The sequence below is a fragment of the Heptranchias perlo genome, chromosome 11 (genome assembly GCF_035084215.1).
Source record: "Heptranchias perlo isolate sHepPer1 chromosome 11, sHepPer1.hap1, whole genome shotgun sequence".
NCBI lineage: Eukaryota > Metazoa > Chordata > Chondrichthyes > Hexanchiformes > Hexanchidae > Heptranchias > Heptranchias perlo.
Window position 1 is genome coordinate 5403847 of NC_090335.1, and position 14538 is coordinate 5418384.

General features: G+C 48.7%; 1 protein-coding gene across 1 annotated transcript in view; it reads right to left on the bottom strand.

Annotated features, from left to right (window-relative positions):
- Nucleotides 1-14538, bottom strand: part of LOC137327064 (coagulation factor VII-like) — a 62486-nt gene that overhangs the window by 24728 nt on the left and 23220 nt on the right. The window contains exons 4-5 of the mRNA XM_067992472.1: nucleotides 14213-14326; nucleotides 2266-2406 (exon numbers count right to left, since the gene is read on the bottom strand). Of these exons, the coding sequence (XP_067848573.1) occupies nucleotides 2266-2406; nucleotides 14213-14326 (255 nt within the window). The remainder of the gene's footprint in view (nucleotides 1-2265; nucleotides 2407-14212; nucleotides 14327-14538) is intronic.

Genomic DNA, 14538 nt, shown 5'->3' on the forward strand with positions numbered 1-14538 from the left:
GCAGTGTGGTGGTGTATTTGCTGCTGCTATCAGTTAGTTTTAGGGACCCTGTTATCAGTTAGTTATAGAGACCCTGCTACCAGTTAGTTATAGGGACCCTGTTACCAGTTAGTTATAGGGCCCCTCCTATCTATTTGCTATAGGGACCTTGCTTTCTGTTAGTTCTTGGGACCTCAGTATTGGTTGGTTATAAAGCCCCTGTTATGAATTAGTTATATGGCCTCTAATATCAATTAGTTATAGGGTCCCAGTTATGTTAGTTATAGGGCCTCTGTTATCAGTTAGTTATAGGATCCCTGCTATCAGTTAGTTATAGGATCCCTGCTATCAGTTAGTTATAGGATCCCTGCTATCAGTTAGTTATAGGCTCCATTTTATGTTAGTTATAGGGTCCCTGTTATCAGTTAGTTTTTGGGTCCCTGTTATCAGTTAGTGATAGAGACCCTGCTATCTGTTAATTATAACGTCCCTGCTCTCTCTTAGTAATAGAGACACTGCTATCAGTTAGTTATAACGTCCCTGTTACCTGTTAGTTATCGAGTTCCTGCTATTAAATAGTTATTGAGCCCCTGCTATGAATTAGTTATATGGTCCCTAATATCAGTTAGTTATAGGTTCCCTGCTATCTGTTAGTTAGAGAGTCCCTGCCATCTGTTAGTAATAGAGTACCTGCTATTAAGTAGTTATAGGGCCCCTGCCATCAGTTAGTTATAGAGTTGCTGCTCTCCGTTATAGGGTCCCTGCTATCAATTAGCTGTATGGACGCTGCTCTCTGTTAGTTATATGGCCCCTGGTATCAGTTAGTTGTAGGGGCCCGCCTATCATTTAATTATCGGTTCCTCGCTATCAGTTAGTTATAGGGTCCCTGCTGTTAGTTAATTAAGAACATAAGAACATAAGAAATAGGAGCAGGAGTAGGCCAATCGGCCCCTCGAGCCTGCTCCACCATTCAATAAGATCATGGCTGATCTGATCCTAACCTCAAATCTAAATTCATGTCCAATTTCCTGCCCGCTCCCCGTAACCCCTAATTCCCTTTACTTCTAGGAAACTGTCGATTTCCGTTTTAAATTTATTTAATGATGTAGCTTCCACAGCTTCCTGGGGCAGCAAATTCCACAGACCTACCACCCTCTGAGTGAAGAAGTTTCTCCTCATCTCAGTTTTGAAAGAGCAGCCCCTTATTCTAAGATTATGCCCCCTAGTTCTAGTTTCACCCATCCTTGGGAACATCCTTACCGCATCCACCCGATCAAGCCCCTTCACAATCTTATATGTTTCAATAAGATCGCCTCTCATTCTTCTGAACTCCAATGAGTAGAGTCCCAATCTACTCAACCTCTCCTCATATGTCCGCCCCCTCATCCCCGGGATTACCCGAGTGAACCTTCTTTGTACTGCCTCAAGAGCAAGTATGTCTTTTCTTAAGTATGGAGACCAAAACTGTATGCAGTATTCCAGGTGCGGTCTCTGTTAGTTGTGGGGTCCCTGTTATGTTAGTTATAGGGTCCCTGATATCAGTTAGTTATAGGGTCCTTGTTATCTGTTAGTTATAGGGTCCCTGATATCTGTTAGTTATAGGGACCCTGCTAGCTGTTAGTTATAGGGCCCCTGTTATGTTAGTTATAGGGTCCCTGCTATCTGTTGGTTATAGGGTCCCTGCTATCCCTTAGTTATAGGGTCCCTGCTATCTGTTGGTTATAGGGTCCCTGCTATCTGTTAGTTATAGGGTCCCTGCTATCAGTTAGTTATAGGGGTCCTGATATCTGTTAGTTATAGGGTCCCTGCTATCAGTTAGTTATAGGGTCCCTGCTATCTGTTAGTTATGGGGTCCCTGCTATCTGTTAGTTATAGGGTCCCTGCTATCAGTTAGTTATAGGGTCCCTGATATCTGTTAGTTATAGGGTCCCTGATATCTGTTAGTTATAGGGTCCCTGCTATCTGTTAGTTATAGGGTCCCTGCTATCAGTTAGTTATAGGGTCCCTGATATCTGTTAGTTATAGGGTCCCTGCTATCAGTTAGTTATAGGGTCCCTGCTATCTGTTAGTTATCGGGTCCCTGCTATCAGTTAGTTATAGGGTCCCTGCTATCAGTTAGTTATAGGGTCCCTGTTATCTGTTAGTTATAGGGTCCCTGCTATCTGTTAGTTATCGGGTCCCTGTTATCTGTTAGTTGTGGGGTCGACCATTCAGAGCCTGTTGATTTTGTCTCTTTGATCTGCCCATATTATAGGTCAGTTGTGAAGGAAAGACAATATAAATAACCTGTAGCAATGCAGGACAATCCGTCCCCCCCAAGACTATAATCCTCGTTACAGCTACATTGACGAGAAGAATTGGCAACATCACTGCAGAACTGCTCACAATGGCCGTTCTCGAAGATACATTCAACTCTGGTTGTTCTTTCTAAAAAAGAGTGAAATAAGTTGGATTCAGGTATCAATGAGTACTGGAAATACACATGCTATCGATATATAGGTGTGTATTATATAAAAGTATGTTTGTACTAGACAAATATACATGTATCATGTGGACATATCTGCATTATATACAAATATAATGTACTATAAAGGTATATGTGTACTGTACAAATATATTATGCAAACATGTACTATCTTGATATTGTATACTGTATACAAATATATATGTACTATAAACAAATACATCGATATTTTTACAAATATATATGTGCTATCTCTATATTGTTAAGATCACTCTGTCCTGTCACCTGTCGACACTTCATAGTTGGTACAGCTCAGGAGGAGGCCATTCGGCCCATCGTGCCTGTAGACTTTTCCTTGTTAAGATGTTCACCCTGTCACTTCTAAAATGACCTGCGATGCCTGTCGGTGGAGGTGTAATAGTAATTTCCTAGACCGGTGGATTTGTGTCATGTTTCTCGTCATCACCCATGTCCCGTGGACTAAATTCGACATGAAACTGACCTGAAGTGGGTTTGCCTGCAGTTTACAGTCTCCTGCCACTGGGTGGCGCTGAGCGGTAAGACTCCGCCATCTTTTCCCTGGTTCGAAGCTAAAATCAGCCCACAGGTTTAGGAGAAACGTCTACTGCTGCCTCTTCAAGGTGGAAAGATGTCTGTCGACCTTCTTTCATGGTTACGTCTCTCCTGTTGTGACTCGGCCCCATTCCCCGCTTCTGCTCTTGACCCTTGTTGGCCCTTTATTTAGGCCCCCACCTGGACTTCAGCCTCACCTGGGGGCCGCTCTGAGCTCGGTTTGAGCCCTGCTCCTGTTGCCGCCCTCAGTTTTAAAACCGCTATTAAGGGGGAAATGTTGAATTTCAATGTTGCAGCAGTAACAAATCAGCTTAAATCTGTATCCTCTGGTTACCAACCCTTCTGCCACTGGAAACAGTTTCTCCTTACTTACTCTTTCAAAACCGTTTCTGGTTTTGAACACCTCTATTAAATCTCCCCTTAACCTTCTCTGTCCTAAGGAGAACAATCCCAGCTTCTCCAGTCTCTCCTCATAACTGAAGTCCCTTATTCCTGGTACCATTCTAGTGTTTTATAAAGATTTAGCATAACTTCCTTGCTTTTGTACTCTGTGCCTCTATTAATAAAGCCCAGGATCCCATTTGCTTTTTTAACAGCCTTCTCAACTTGTCCTGCCACCTTCAAAGATTTCCAGGTCTCTCTGTTCCTGCACTCCCTTTTAAATTGTACCATTTAGTTTATATTGTCTCTCCTCATTCTTCCTACGAAAATGTATCACTTCACACTTCTCTGAATTACATTTCATTTGCCATGTGTCTGCCCATTTCACCAGTCTGTCTATGTCCTCCTAAAGTCTGTTACTATCCTCCACATTGTTTACCACATTTCCGAGTTTCGTGTCATTTACAAACTTTGAAATTATACCCAAGTCCAGGTCATTAATATATATCAAAAGGAGCAGTGGTCCTAATACTGATCCCTGGGGAACACCACTGTATACTTCCCTCCAGTCTGAAAAACAACCGTTCACCACTACTCTCTGCTTTCTGTCCCTTAAACAATTTTGTATCCACGCTGCCACTGTCCCTTTAATCCCATGGGTTTTAATTTTGCTAACAAGTCTACTATGTGGCACTTTTATCAAATGCCTTTTGAAAATCCATGTACACAACATCAAGTGCATGATTTTGTATAATAAATAGATGTAGATTACTTTTTGCTTTCTCTTTCCATCCATATTGAATTAATTTTGGAAGGAAGAACACAAGGAACTCATGCTAAACCTTTATAAATCACTGGTTAGGCCTGAGCTGGAGTATTGTGTCCAATTCTGGGCACCACACTTTAGGAAGGATGTGAAGGCCTTAGAGAGGGTGCAGAAAAGGTTTACTAGAATGGTGCCAGGGATGTGGGACTTCAGTTATGTGGAGAGACTGGAGAAGCTGGGATTGTTCTCCTTAGAACAGAGAAGGTTAAGGGGAGATTTAATAGAGGTGTTCAAAATTATGAAGGGTTTTGAGAGAGTAAATAGAGAGAAACTGTTTCTACTGGCAGGAGGGTCGGTAACCAGAGGACACAGATTTAAGGTAATTGGCAAAATCACCAGAGGTGAGATGAGGAGAAATGTTTTTGCGCAGTGAGTTATTACAATCTGGATGCACTGCCTGAAAGGGCGGTGGAAGCAGTTTCAATAGTAAGTTTCAAAAGGGAATTGGATAAATATTTTAAAGGGAAAAATTTGAAGGGCTCTAGGAAAGAGTAAGGGAGTAGATAGCTCTTTCCAAGAGATGGCACAGGCACGATGGGCTGAACGGCCTTCTGTGCTGTATGATTCTAAGTCTATAATTCCTTTGCTATGTATTATTGGATGATATTACATCAACCTGTAATTTTTCACATTGGTTCAGATAAAGGGACCCTGACATTATTCAATGGTTCTGACACACTCTTGCTGTAATTCCACTGCAAGGGCGCAAACTCCACCAGGAACTGGATACACTGGGTCCTGGACTTATCCCTGAAGGTGGAGCCTCCACCCTCCTCAAACGATGGCTAGGGAGGGGGACAGAGTCATTGGCAAAGATACGGAATTCGTGCCGGGCGCCAAAGATGGGCTTCGGACTTCCCAAGGTTTAGCTGGTGGAAACTGCAGCTCATCCAAGACTGGATATCGGGCAAGCAGCCTGATAACACAGAGACAGTGGAGGGGTCGATTGAGGTGGTGGAGAGGTAGAGCTGGGTGTCGTCGGCGTACAGGTGGAAGTTGACCCTGTGTCTGCAGATGATGTTGTCAAGGGGCAGAATGTAGATGAAGAAGAAGATGGGGTACAAAGAGAAGCCATCGGTGGAGATGCCCTTGCTACGCTCAATTAGCTAAGAGTGGGACCAAGCGAGGACAGTCTGATTGAGCTGGACAATGGAGGAGAGGTACTGGGGGAGGACGGTGTGATCGATCGTGTCAAAGGCTGCAGAGAGGGATAGCGTAGCACGGTCACAGTCGCAGAGAAAGTTTGGTTAGAGCCATTTTAATGCTACGGCAGGGGCAGGAACCTGATTGGAGAGGTGCAAACATGGAGTTGCAGGAAAGATGGGCACGGATTTGCGAGGCGACAATGTGTTCAGGAAGGGAGGTTGCATGAAAAGCAGTTTAGTGGGAATTAAGTCAAGGGAGTAGGAGGTAGTTTGGGCGGGAGAGAGGGTGGAAAGTATAGCCAAGTGGGGAGGATTGAATAAGGGGCATGATGTCAGCCCCCCTCCCAAGCCAAGTTTCAGTTAAAGCCAGGATGTCAAGGCAATCATCGACAATAAGGTGGTGATGGAAAGGGTCCGGTTTGCGAGTGAACGGACATTCTGGATAGAAATGCGGAGAGGGGAGGTTGATGGTTGGTTAGCGGGCAGAATCCTGGGGGCAGTGGGACAGGAAGGAGGTGGTGAGGTTAGCTCCCAGCAGGCACCCTGGGTGGGAAGGATGGTGAGAGAGGAGAATGGGGCAGTTGAGCTTGTGGTGCAATAAGTGTGAGGTAGTGCAATAAGTGTGAGGTAGTGCAATAAGTGTGAGGTGGCGCATTTTGGTAGGAAGAATAAGAAGGGCACAGCTTGGATAATAAGAGTCTGAATGGGCTAGAGGAGCAAAGGGATCTAGGGGAACAGACAAATCACTAAACGTAGCGACGCAGGTTAATAAGGCTATAAAAAAAAGCAAATCAAGCACTGGGGTTCATTTCTAGAGGGATAGAATTGAAAAGCAGAGAAGTTATGTTAAACTTGTATAGAACCTTGGTTAGACCACACTTGAAGTATTGTGAACAGTTCTGGTCTCCATGTTATAGAAAGGATATCGAGGCATTGGAGAGGGCGCAAAAAAGATTCACAAGGATGAAACCAGAACTGAGAGGATGTACTTCTCAGGAAAGGCTGAGCAGGCTGGGACTCTTTTCTCTAGAAAAGTGAAGGCTGAGATGTGACCTGATAGAGGTCTTTAAGATTATGAAAGGGTTTGACAGAGCAGACGGAGAGAAAATGTTTCCACTTGTGGGGGTCTCCAAAACTAGAGATCATCAATATAAAATAGTCACTAATAAATCCAATAGGGAATTCAGGATAAGCATCTTTACCCAGAGAGTGGTGAGAATGTGGAATTCGCTACCACAGGAGTAGTTGAGGTAAATAGCATTCATGCATTTAAGGGGAAGCTGGATAAACACATGAGGGAGAAAGGAATAGAAGGATATGCTGATAGGGTGAGATGAAGCAGGGAGGGAGGAGGCTCACATGGAGCATAAACACCGGCATGGACCAGTTGGGCCAAATGGCCTGTTTCCGTGCTGTAGTTTCGATGTAACTCGATGTAAGTGAGAGTGATTGGTTTGCGAGCAAACAGACATTCTGAAGAGGAAGCGGAGATGGTGTTTATTGGTCTTCGGGCAGAGTCCTGGGGCAGTGGTGAGTGAGACAGGTTGGAATGAGTGTTGAGTTTAGCTCCCAATTGGTGCCCTGAACGGGAAGGTTGACGAGAGAGGAGGCTGGAGAGTTGCGTTTGCTTCTCATAAGGAGGCAGTGACGGGTTCCTCAATGGGCCCTTTGGAAAATGCTGAGAGAGGCACAGGGAGGAGTTGTGGGATCATTCAAGGGGCATTCAACACCGGGATGGTGGCAGGTGATTATGGAGGCAAAGGATAAGTGATGAGTTGGGGTTAGGATTCGGAGGTGAAGGGGGGTCAAGTATGTGAGAGGAAAGAAATGGAAGATGGTATGTGTGGGTGACAGGAAGGGAAAGCGAGAGGAGAGAAGGGCCAAAAGAAAAAGAGATAGAGGTAATGGGCTCTGGTCCAGAGCAACAGACCAGTTCACACCTGATTGGACGCAGAGGGAATTCGGGTTACAGAGATGTGACAGAGATTAGAGAGATGTCCTGATTGTAAACAAAGGATCTTCTCCCTTACTCCAACTGCCTTGTATCAGATGGATCAGAAATTTACACTCCATAGACTCAGTACCTTAATGTTCCAATAAATGGGGCAATATCTGATTACCTACTTTCAGCCCATAGCATCCAAATGTCACTGGATCAACAACTTCATCAAACACTAAAACCCTCCACAAAGCAAGTTCACAAGCCCAACAGAAGACGTAATTTTTTTAGTGAGTCTCTCCCTCTATTCTGATCCCTCAGAGTCTCTCCCTCTATTCTGATCCATCAGAGTCTCGCCCTCTGTCCCTGATCCCTCAGAGTCTCTCCCTCTATTCTGATCCCTCAGAGTCTCGCCCTCTGTCCCTGATCCCTCAGAGTCTCGCCCTCTGTCCCTGATCCCTCAGAGTCTCTCCCTCTATCCTGATCCCTCAGAGTCTCTCCCTCTATCCTGATCCCTCAGAGTCTCTCCCTCTGTCCCTGATCCCTCAGAGTCTCTCCCTCTGACCCCGATCCCTCAGTCTCTCCCTCTATTCTGATCCCTCAGAGTCTCTCCCTCTATCCTGATCCCTCAGAGTCTCTCCCTCTGACCCCGATCCCTCAGTCTCTCCCTCTATCCTGATCCCTCAGAGTCTCTCCCTCTATCCTGATCCCTCAGAGTCTCTCCCTCTATCCTGATCCCTCAGAGTCTCTCCCTCTATCCTGATCCCTCAGAGTCTCTCCCTCTATCCTGATCCCTCAGAGTCTCTCCCTCTATCCTGATCCCTCAGAGTCTCTCCCTCTGTCCCTGATCCCTCAGAGTCTCTCCCTCTGACCCCGATCCCTCAGTCTCTCCCTCTATCCTGATCCCTCAGAGTCTCCCCCTCTGACTCTGATCCCTCAGAGTCTCTCCCTCTGCCCCTGACCCCTCAGAGTCTCTCCCTCTGACCCCCAATCCCTCAGTCTTTCCCTCTGTCTCTGACTCCTCAGAGTCTCTCCCTCTATCCCTGATCCCTCAGAGTCTTCCTCTCTATCTCCGATCCCTCAGAGTCTCTCCCTCTATCCTGACCCCTCAGAGTCTCTCCCTCTGACCCCAATCCCTCAGTCTTTCCCTCTGACTCTGATCCCTCAGAGTCTCTCCCTCTGTCCCTGATCCCTCAGAGTCTCTCCCTCTGACCCCCAATCCCTCAGTCTTTCCCTCTGTCTCTGACTCCTCAGAGTCTCTCCCTCTATCCCTGATCCCTCAGAGTCTTCCTCTCTATTTCCAATCCCTCAGAGTCTCTCCCTCAATCCTGACCCCTCAGAGTCTCTCCCTCTGCCTCCGATCTCTCGGAGTCTCTCCCTCAATCCTGACCCCTCAGAATCTCTCCCTCTGTCTCTGATCCCTCGGAGTCTCACCCTCTATCCTGATCCCTCAGAGTCTCTCCCTCTGTCTCCGATCCCTCAGAGTGTCTCCCTCTGTCTCCAATCCCTCAAAGAGTCTCTCCCTCTATCCTGATCCCTCAGAGTTTCTCCCTCTGTCCCTGATCCCTCAGAGTCTCTCCCTCTATCCTGATCCCTCAGAGTTTCTCCCTCTGTCCCTGATCCCTCAGAGTCTCTCCCTCTATCCTGATCCCTTAGAGTTTCTCCCTCTGTCCCTGATCCCTCAGAGTCTCTCCCTCTGTCCCTGATCCCTCAGAGTCTCTCCCTCTGACCCCGATCCCTCAGAGTCTCTCCCTCTGTCTCCGATCCCTCGGAGTCTCTCCCTCTATCCTGATCCTTCAGAGTCTCTCCCTCTATCTCTGATCCCTCAGAGTCTCTCCCTCTATCTCCGATCCCTCAGAGTGTCTCCCTCTGTCTCCGATCCCTCGGAGTCTCTCCCTCTATCCTGATCCCTCGGAGTCTCTCCCTCTATCCTGACCCCTCAGAGCCTCTCCCTCTGTCTCCGATCCCTTGGAGTCTCTCCCTCTATCCTGATCCCTCAGTGAGTCCTTCCCCCTGTTACACCCACTGTTACAGTCACTACACTCTGTTGTCCAACTGACAAGGAATTCAATTAATACAAACCTTAAAAAGCATACTAGACTCCAAATCGACTCCAGCCTGTGCAGAAGTGTTGAAAATAACACAACAACAATTGGCATTTATAAAGCGCCTTCAATATAGAAATACGTCCTGAGCTGCTTTACAGAGGCATAATCAATAAAATGGACACCGAGCCAAAGAAGGCGATATTAGGAGAGGTGACCGAAAGCTTGGCCAGAGGTGTGTTTTAAGAAAGGTCTCAAAAGTAAACCCAGCAGATAAACTGGACCTGCAGACAATGCAGTCCCACAGGGCAGGTCGCCGCTGTGCATTGTGTGAAGGGCAGTGGATTCCATCGAGTCCCTGGCATATACTGCACCTCCTGGGACATTGTCCTCAGTGGCCGGAGAGAGTGTGATGCTGACTGAGTATCCTTCATTTCAGAGTAGTACCCATGTGACCCGAGTCCACTGCCTTGTTAGCCATTGCGTGCGGTAGAGTAGCTCATATGTTATTGGAATGTTAATCTAGAGAATGCGAGTTCAAATCCCACCATAGAATCATATAGAAGGAGGCCATTCGGCCCATCGTGCCTGTGCCGGCTCTTTGAAAGAGCTATCCAATTAGTCCCACTCGCCCGCTCTTTCCCCATAGCCCTGCAACTTTTTCCTCTTTGCTCCAGGGCAGTTTGAGAATTTGAATTCAGTTCTAAAAAAATCTGGAAATAAAAAGCTGGTGTCAGTAAAAGTGACCTTGAAACCGTCGGATTGTCGTAAAAACCCAACTGGTTCACTAATGTCCTTTAGGGAAGGAAACCTGCCGTCCTTACCCGGTCTGGCCTATGTGTGTCTCCAGTCCCACACCAACATGGTTGACTCTTAACTGCCCTCTGAAGTGGCCCAGCAGGACACTCAGTTGTATCAATAAGGATGGCCAATAAATGCCGGCCTTGCCAGCGACACCCACATCCCGAGAGTGAGAGTTTAAAGAAAGAGTTGCCCCATCCTGAGCTCTGGCTCAGGACCACCAGGCTCCTCTTCCTCTCCCCACTACTCTGGTTCCTTCGTGCTCTCTGACTCACCCAGGGCAAAGTCCTCATCCTCACTGTCTGACACCCCCTCCCCGAGGATAATGTCTGAGCTGGGAAGGGGGATAGATTGGTCGAGTGATGGCATGGGTGAGACAGCAGACAAGTGTGCCGCAGTAGAGAGTCATCGTCATCGCAGGCCGCGAGGAAATTCAGGACTTGGATTTGAATGCCACGATGAGCAGAACTATATATGAGACACATTCCATATGGTATCCAATCAATACGGTGCCCATTCCATGTAACGCTCATTCCAGATGGTATCCATTTCACATGGCACCCGTTACTATGGTAACCATTCCATATTGTAGCCATTCCACATGGTTCCCATTCCATGTGATGCTCATTCCATATGGTGTTGATTCCATGTGGTATCCATCCTATATGTTATCTATTCCTTATATCTATTGCTTGTGGTGCCCATTTTATATAGAATCTATTCAATGTAGTACCCATTCCATATGGTGTTGATTCCATGTGATACCCATCCTATGATTACGGTATTTATTCCATGCAGTATCCATTCCACATGGTACCCATTGCATGTGGTGCTTATTCCACACAGTACCCTTTCCATACAGTACCCATTCAATGTACAGTACCCATTCATTCCATGTACTGCCAATTTCATATATTACCCATTCCAAGTGGTTCCCATTCCAGCACTTAAATGATCCAATGGTGTCTGCCTCAACCACTCCCTGTGGCAAAACATTCCAAGCTCCAACAGCCCTCTGTGTAAAGAAATTTCTCGCAACTTCTTTCCTCGCTCTCCCATTATTAATTTTAAATTCAAGTCCTCTCACCACTGCCCCTATTCACTCTATCAAAATCCTTCATAATTTTAATAACGTCAATTAAGTCTCTCGTCTGTCTTTGCTGCAATGGAAATAGTCCCAGGATCTCCGATCTCTCCTTGGGATTCGTCCAGGCAGCTTTGCTTCCCAGGAGGTCACAGATTGATCCTTCAACAGCACCAACATTTTCCCCACCGACCATGGTAGAGAGACATAACTCTACCAGCACAGGGTAATGCAGGGAAGGTTGGAAGGAGGGATGGAGGTATAGATGAAAGAATGGATGGAGGGATGGATGGATGCAGGGCGGGAAGGATGGAGGGAGGGATGGATGCAAGGCGGGAAGGATGGAGGGAGGGATGGATGCAGGGCGGGAAGGATGGAGTGAGGGATGGATGCAGGGCGGGAAGGATGGAGGGAGGGATGGATGCAGGGCGGGAAGGATGGAGGGAGGGATGGATGCAGGGCGGAAAGGATGGAGTGAGGGATGGATGCAAGGCGGGAAGGATGGAGGGAGGGATGGATGCAGGGCAGGAAGGATGGAGTGAGGGATGGATGCAGGGCGGGAAGGATGGAGGGAGGGATGGATGCAGGGCGGGAAGGATGGAGGGAGGGATGGATGCAGGGCGGGAAGGATGGAGTGAGGGATGGATGCAGGGCGGGAAGGATGGAGGGAGGGATGGATGCAGGGCGGGAAGGATGGAGGGAGGGATGGATGCAGGGAGGAAAGGATGGAGGGAGGGATGGATGCAGGGCGGGAAGGATGGTGGGAGGGATGGATGCACGGCGGGAAGGATGGTGGGAGGGATGGATGCAAGGCGGGAAGGATGGTGGGAGGGATGGATGCAGGGCGGGAAGGATGGTGGGAGGGATGGATGCAGGGCGGGAAGGATGGTGGGAGGGATGGATGCAGGGCGGAAAGGATGGAGGGAGGGATGGATGCAGGGCGGGAAGGATGGAGTGAGGGATGGATGCAGGGCGGGAAGGATGGTGGGAGGGATGGATGCAGGGCGGAAAGGATGGAGGGAGGGATGGATGCAGGGCGGGAAGGATGGTGGGAGGGATGGATGCAGGGCGGGAAGGATGGTGGGAGGGATGGATGCAGGGCGGGAAGGATGGTGGGAGGGATGGATGCAGGGCGGGAAGGATGGTGGGAGGGATGGATGCAGGGCGGAAAGGATGGAGGGAGGGATGGATGCAGGGCGGGAAGGATGGAGTGAGGGATGGATGCAGGGCGGGAAGGATGGAGGGAGGGATGGATGCAGGGCGGGAAGGATGGAGTGAGGGATGGATGCAGGGCGGGAAGGATGGAGGGAGGGATGGATGCAGGGCGGGAAGGATGGAGTGAGGGATGGATGCAGGGCGGGAAGGATGGAGGGAGGGATGGATGCAGGGCGGGAAGGATGGAGTGAGGGATGGATGCAGGGCGGAAAGGATGGAGGGAGGGATGGATGCAGGGCGGGAAGGATGGTGGGAGGGATGGATGCAGGGCGGGAAGGATGGAGTGAGGGATGGATGCAGGGCGGGAAGGATGGAGGGAGGGATGGATGCAGGGCGGGAAGGATGGAGGGAGGGATGGATGCAGGGCGGGAAGGATGGAGTGAGGGATGGATGCAGGGCGGGAAGGATGGAGTGAGGGATGGATGCAGGGCGGGAAGGATGGAGTGAGGGATGGATGCAAGGCGGGAAGGATGGTGGGAGGGATGGATGCAGGGCGGGAAGGATGGAGTGAGGGATGGATGCAAGGCGGGAAGGATGGTGGGAGGGATGGATGCAGGGCGGGAAGGATGGAGGGAGGGATGGATGCAGGGCGGGAAGGATGGAGTGAGGGATGGATGCAAGGCGGGAAGGATGGTGGGAGGGATGGATGCAGGGCGGGAAGGATGGTGGGAGGGATGGATGCAGGGCGGGAAGGATGGAGGGAGGGATGGATGCAGGGCGGGAAGGATGGAGGGAGGGATGGATGCAGGGCGGGAAGGATGGTGGGAGGGATGGATGCAGGGCGGAAAGGATGGAGGGAGGGATGGATACAGGGCGGAAAGGATGGAGGGAGGGATGGATGCAGGGCGGAAAGGATGGAGGGAGGGATGGATACAGGGCGGAAAGGATGGAGGGAGGGATGGATGCAGGGCGGAAAGGATGGAGGGAGGGATGGATGCAGGGCGGGAAGGATGGAGGGAGGGATGGATACAGGGCGGGAAGGATGGAGGGAGGGATGGATGCAGGGCGGAAAGGATGGAGGGAGGGATGGATGCAGGGCGGAAAGGATGGAGGGAGGGATGGATGCAGGGCGGGAAGGATGGAGGGAGGGATGGATACAGGGCGGGAAGGATGGTGGGAGGGATGGATGCAGGGCGGGAAGGATGGAGGGAGGGATGGATGCAGGGCGGAAAGGATGGAGGGAGGGATGGATGCAGGGCGGAAAGGATGGAGGGAGGGATGGATGCAAGGCGGGAAGGATGGAGGGAGCGTTGGATGGAAGGATTGAGGTCTGCAGGGATGAAGGGAGTAATGGAGGTAATGGAGGGATAGATGTTGGGAAGGATGGGTGACTGGTGGATGGAAGGAGAAGGATAGATGGAAGGAGGGATGTGGAATGAATGAAAGAACGGAAGGATGGTTAGATGGAGGGGGATGGATGAAGAGAGGGAGGAATATTTATATGGAGGAATGGATGAAGGGCTGGAAAGGTGGAAAGATGGAAGGTAGGAAGGAAGTATTGATTTCTCATTTTCAAAGCAATCTGATCTGGGTTCCTCTTTTTGCTGTTCATTTGACTAAATCCCTAAGATAATCAACCTGGTGGGGAGAGGTGGCACAGATTGCACTGGACTAAGAGTGAAGTGGATTTGATTGAATTAAGAGTAATAGTCAATAGAAACCTTTGAAGGAAAGGTAATTCTCAAATTTAGGTTTTATAAATCGGGCTTCAAGAACAAGTTCCTCCAAAATGTATCAGTGACCTTCAAGTTCACCCTTACCTATTTCACAGTTCCAACCTTCAAAATCCTCTGTACACCAGCACAGGTAACCCTGCAACTGATCCTGACAGGTTCCTCCATTCTGGCAGGGGTTTGATGCGCATTGATCCATATCTGTATGTGACAAATGTTAGAAAGTTATCATAGAAAGTTACGGCACGGAAGGAGGCCATTCGGCCCATCGTGTCCGTGCTGTAGTTAGAACAAAATAACAAAATTAATGCTTAATAAAAATATTTGGGTAGCAGATAGTGGGAATGCAACTTTGAGGTTTAGAATTTAATAAAAATAAGTGCTATGAAAGTACACTGTTTATTTTTCATTTC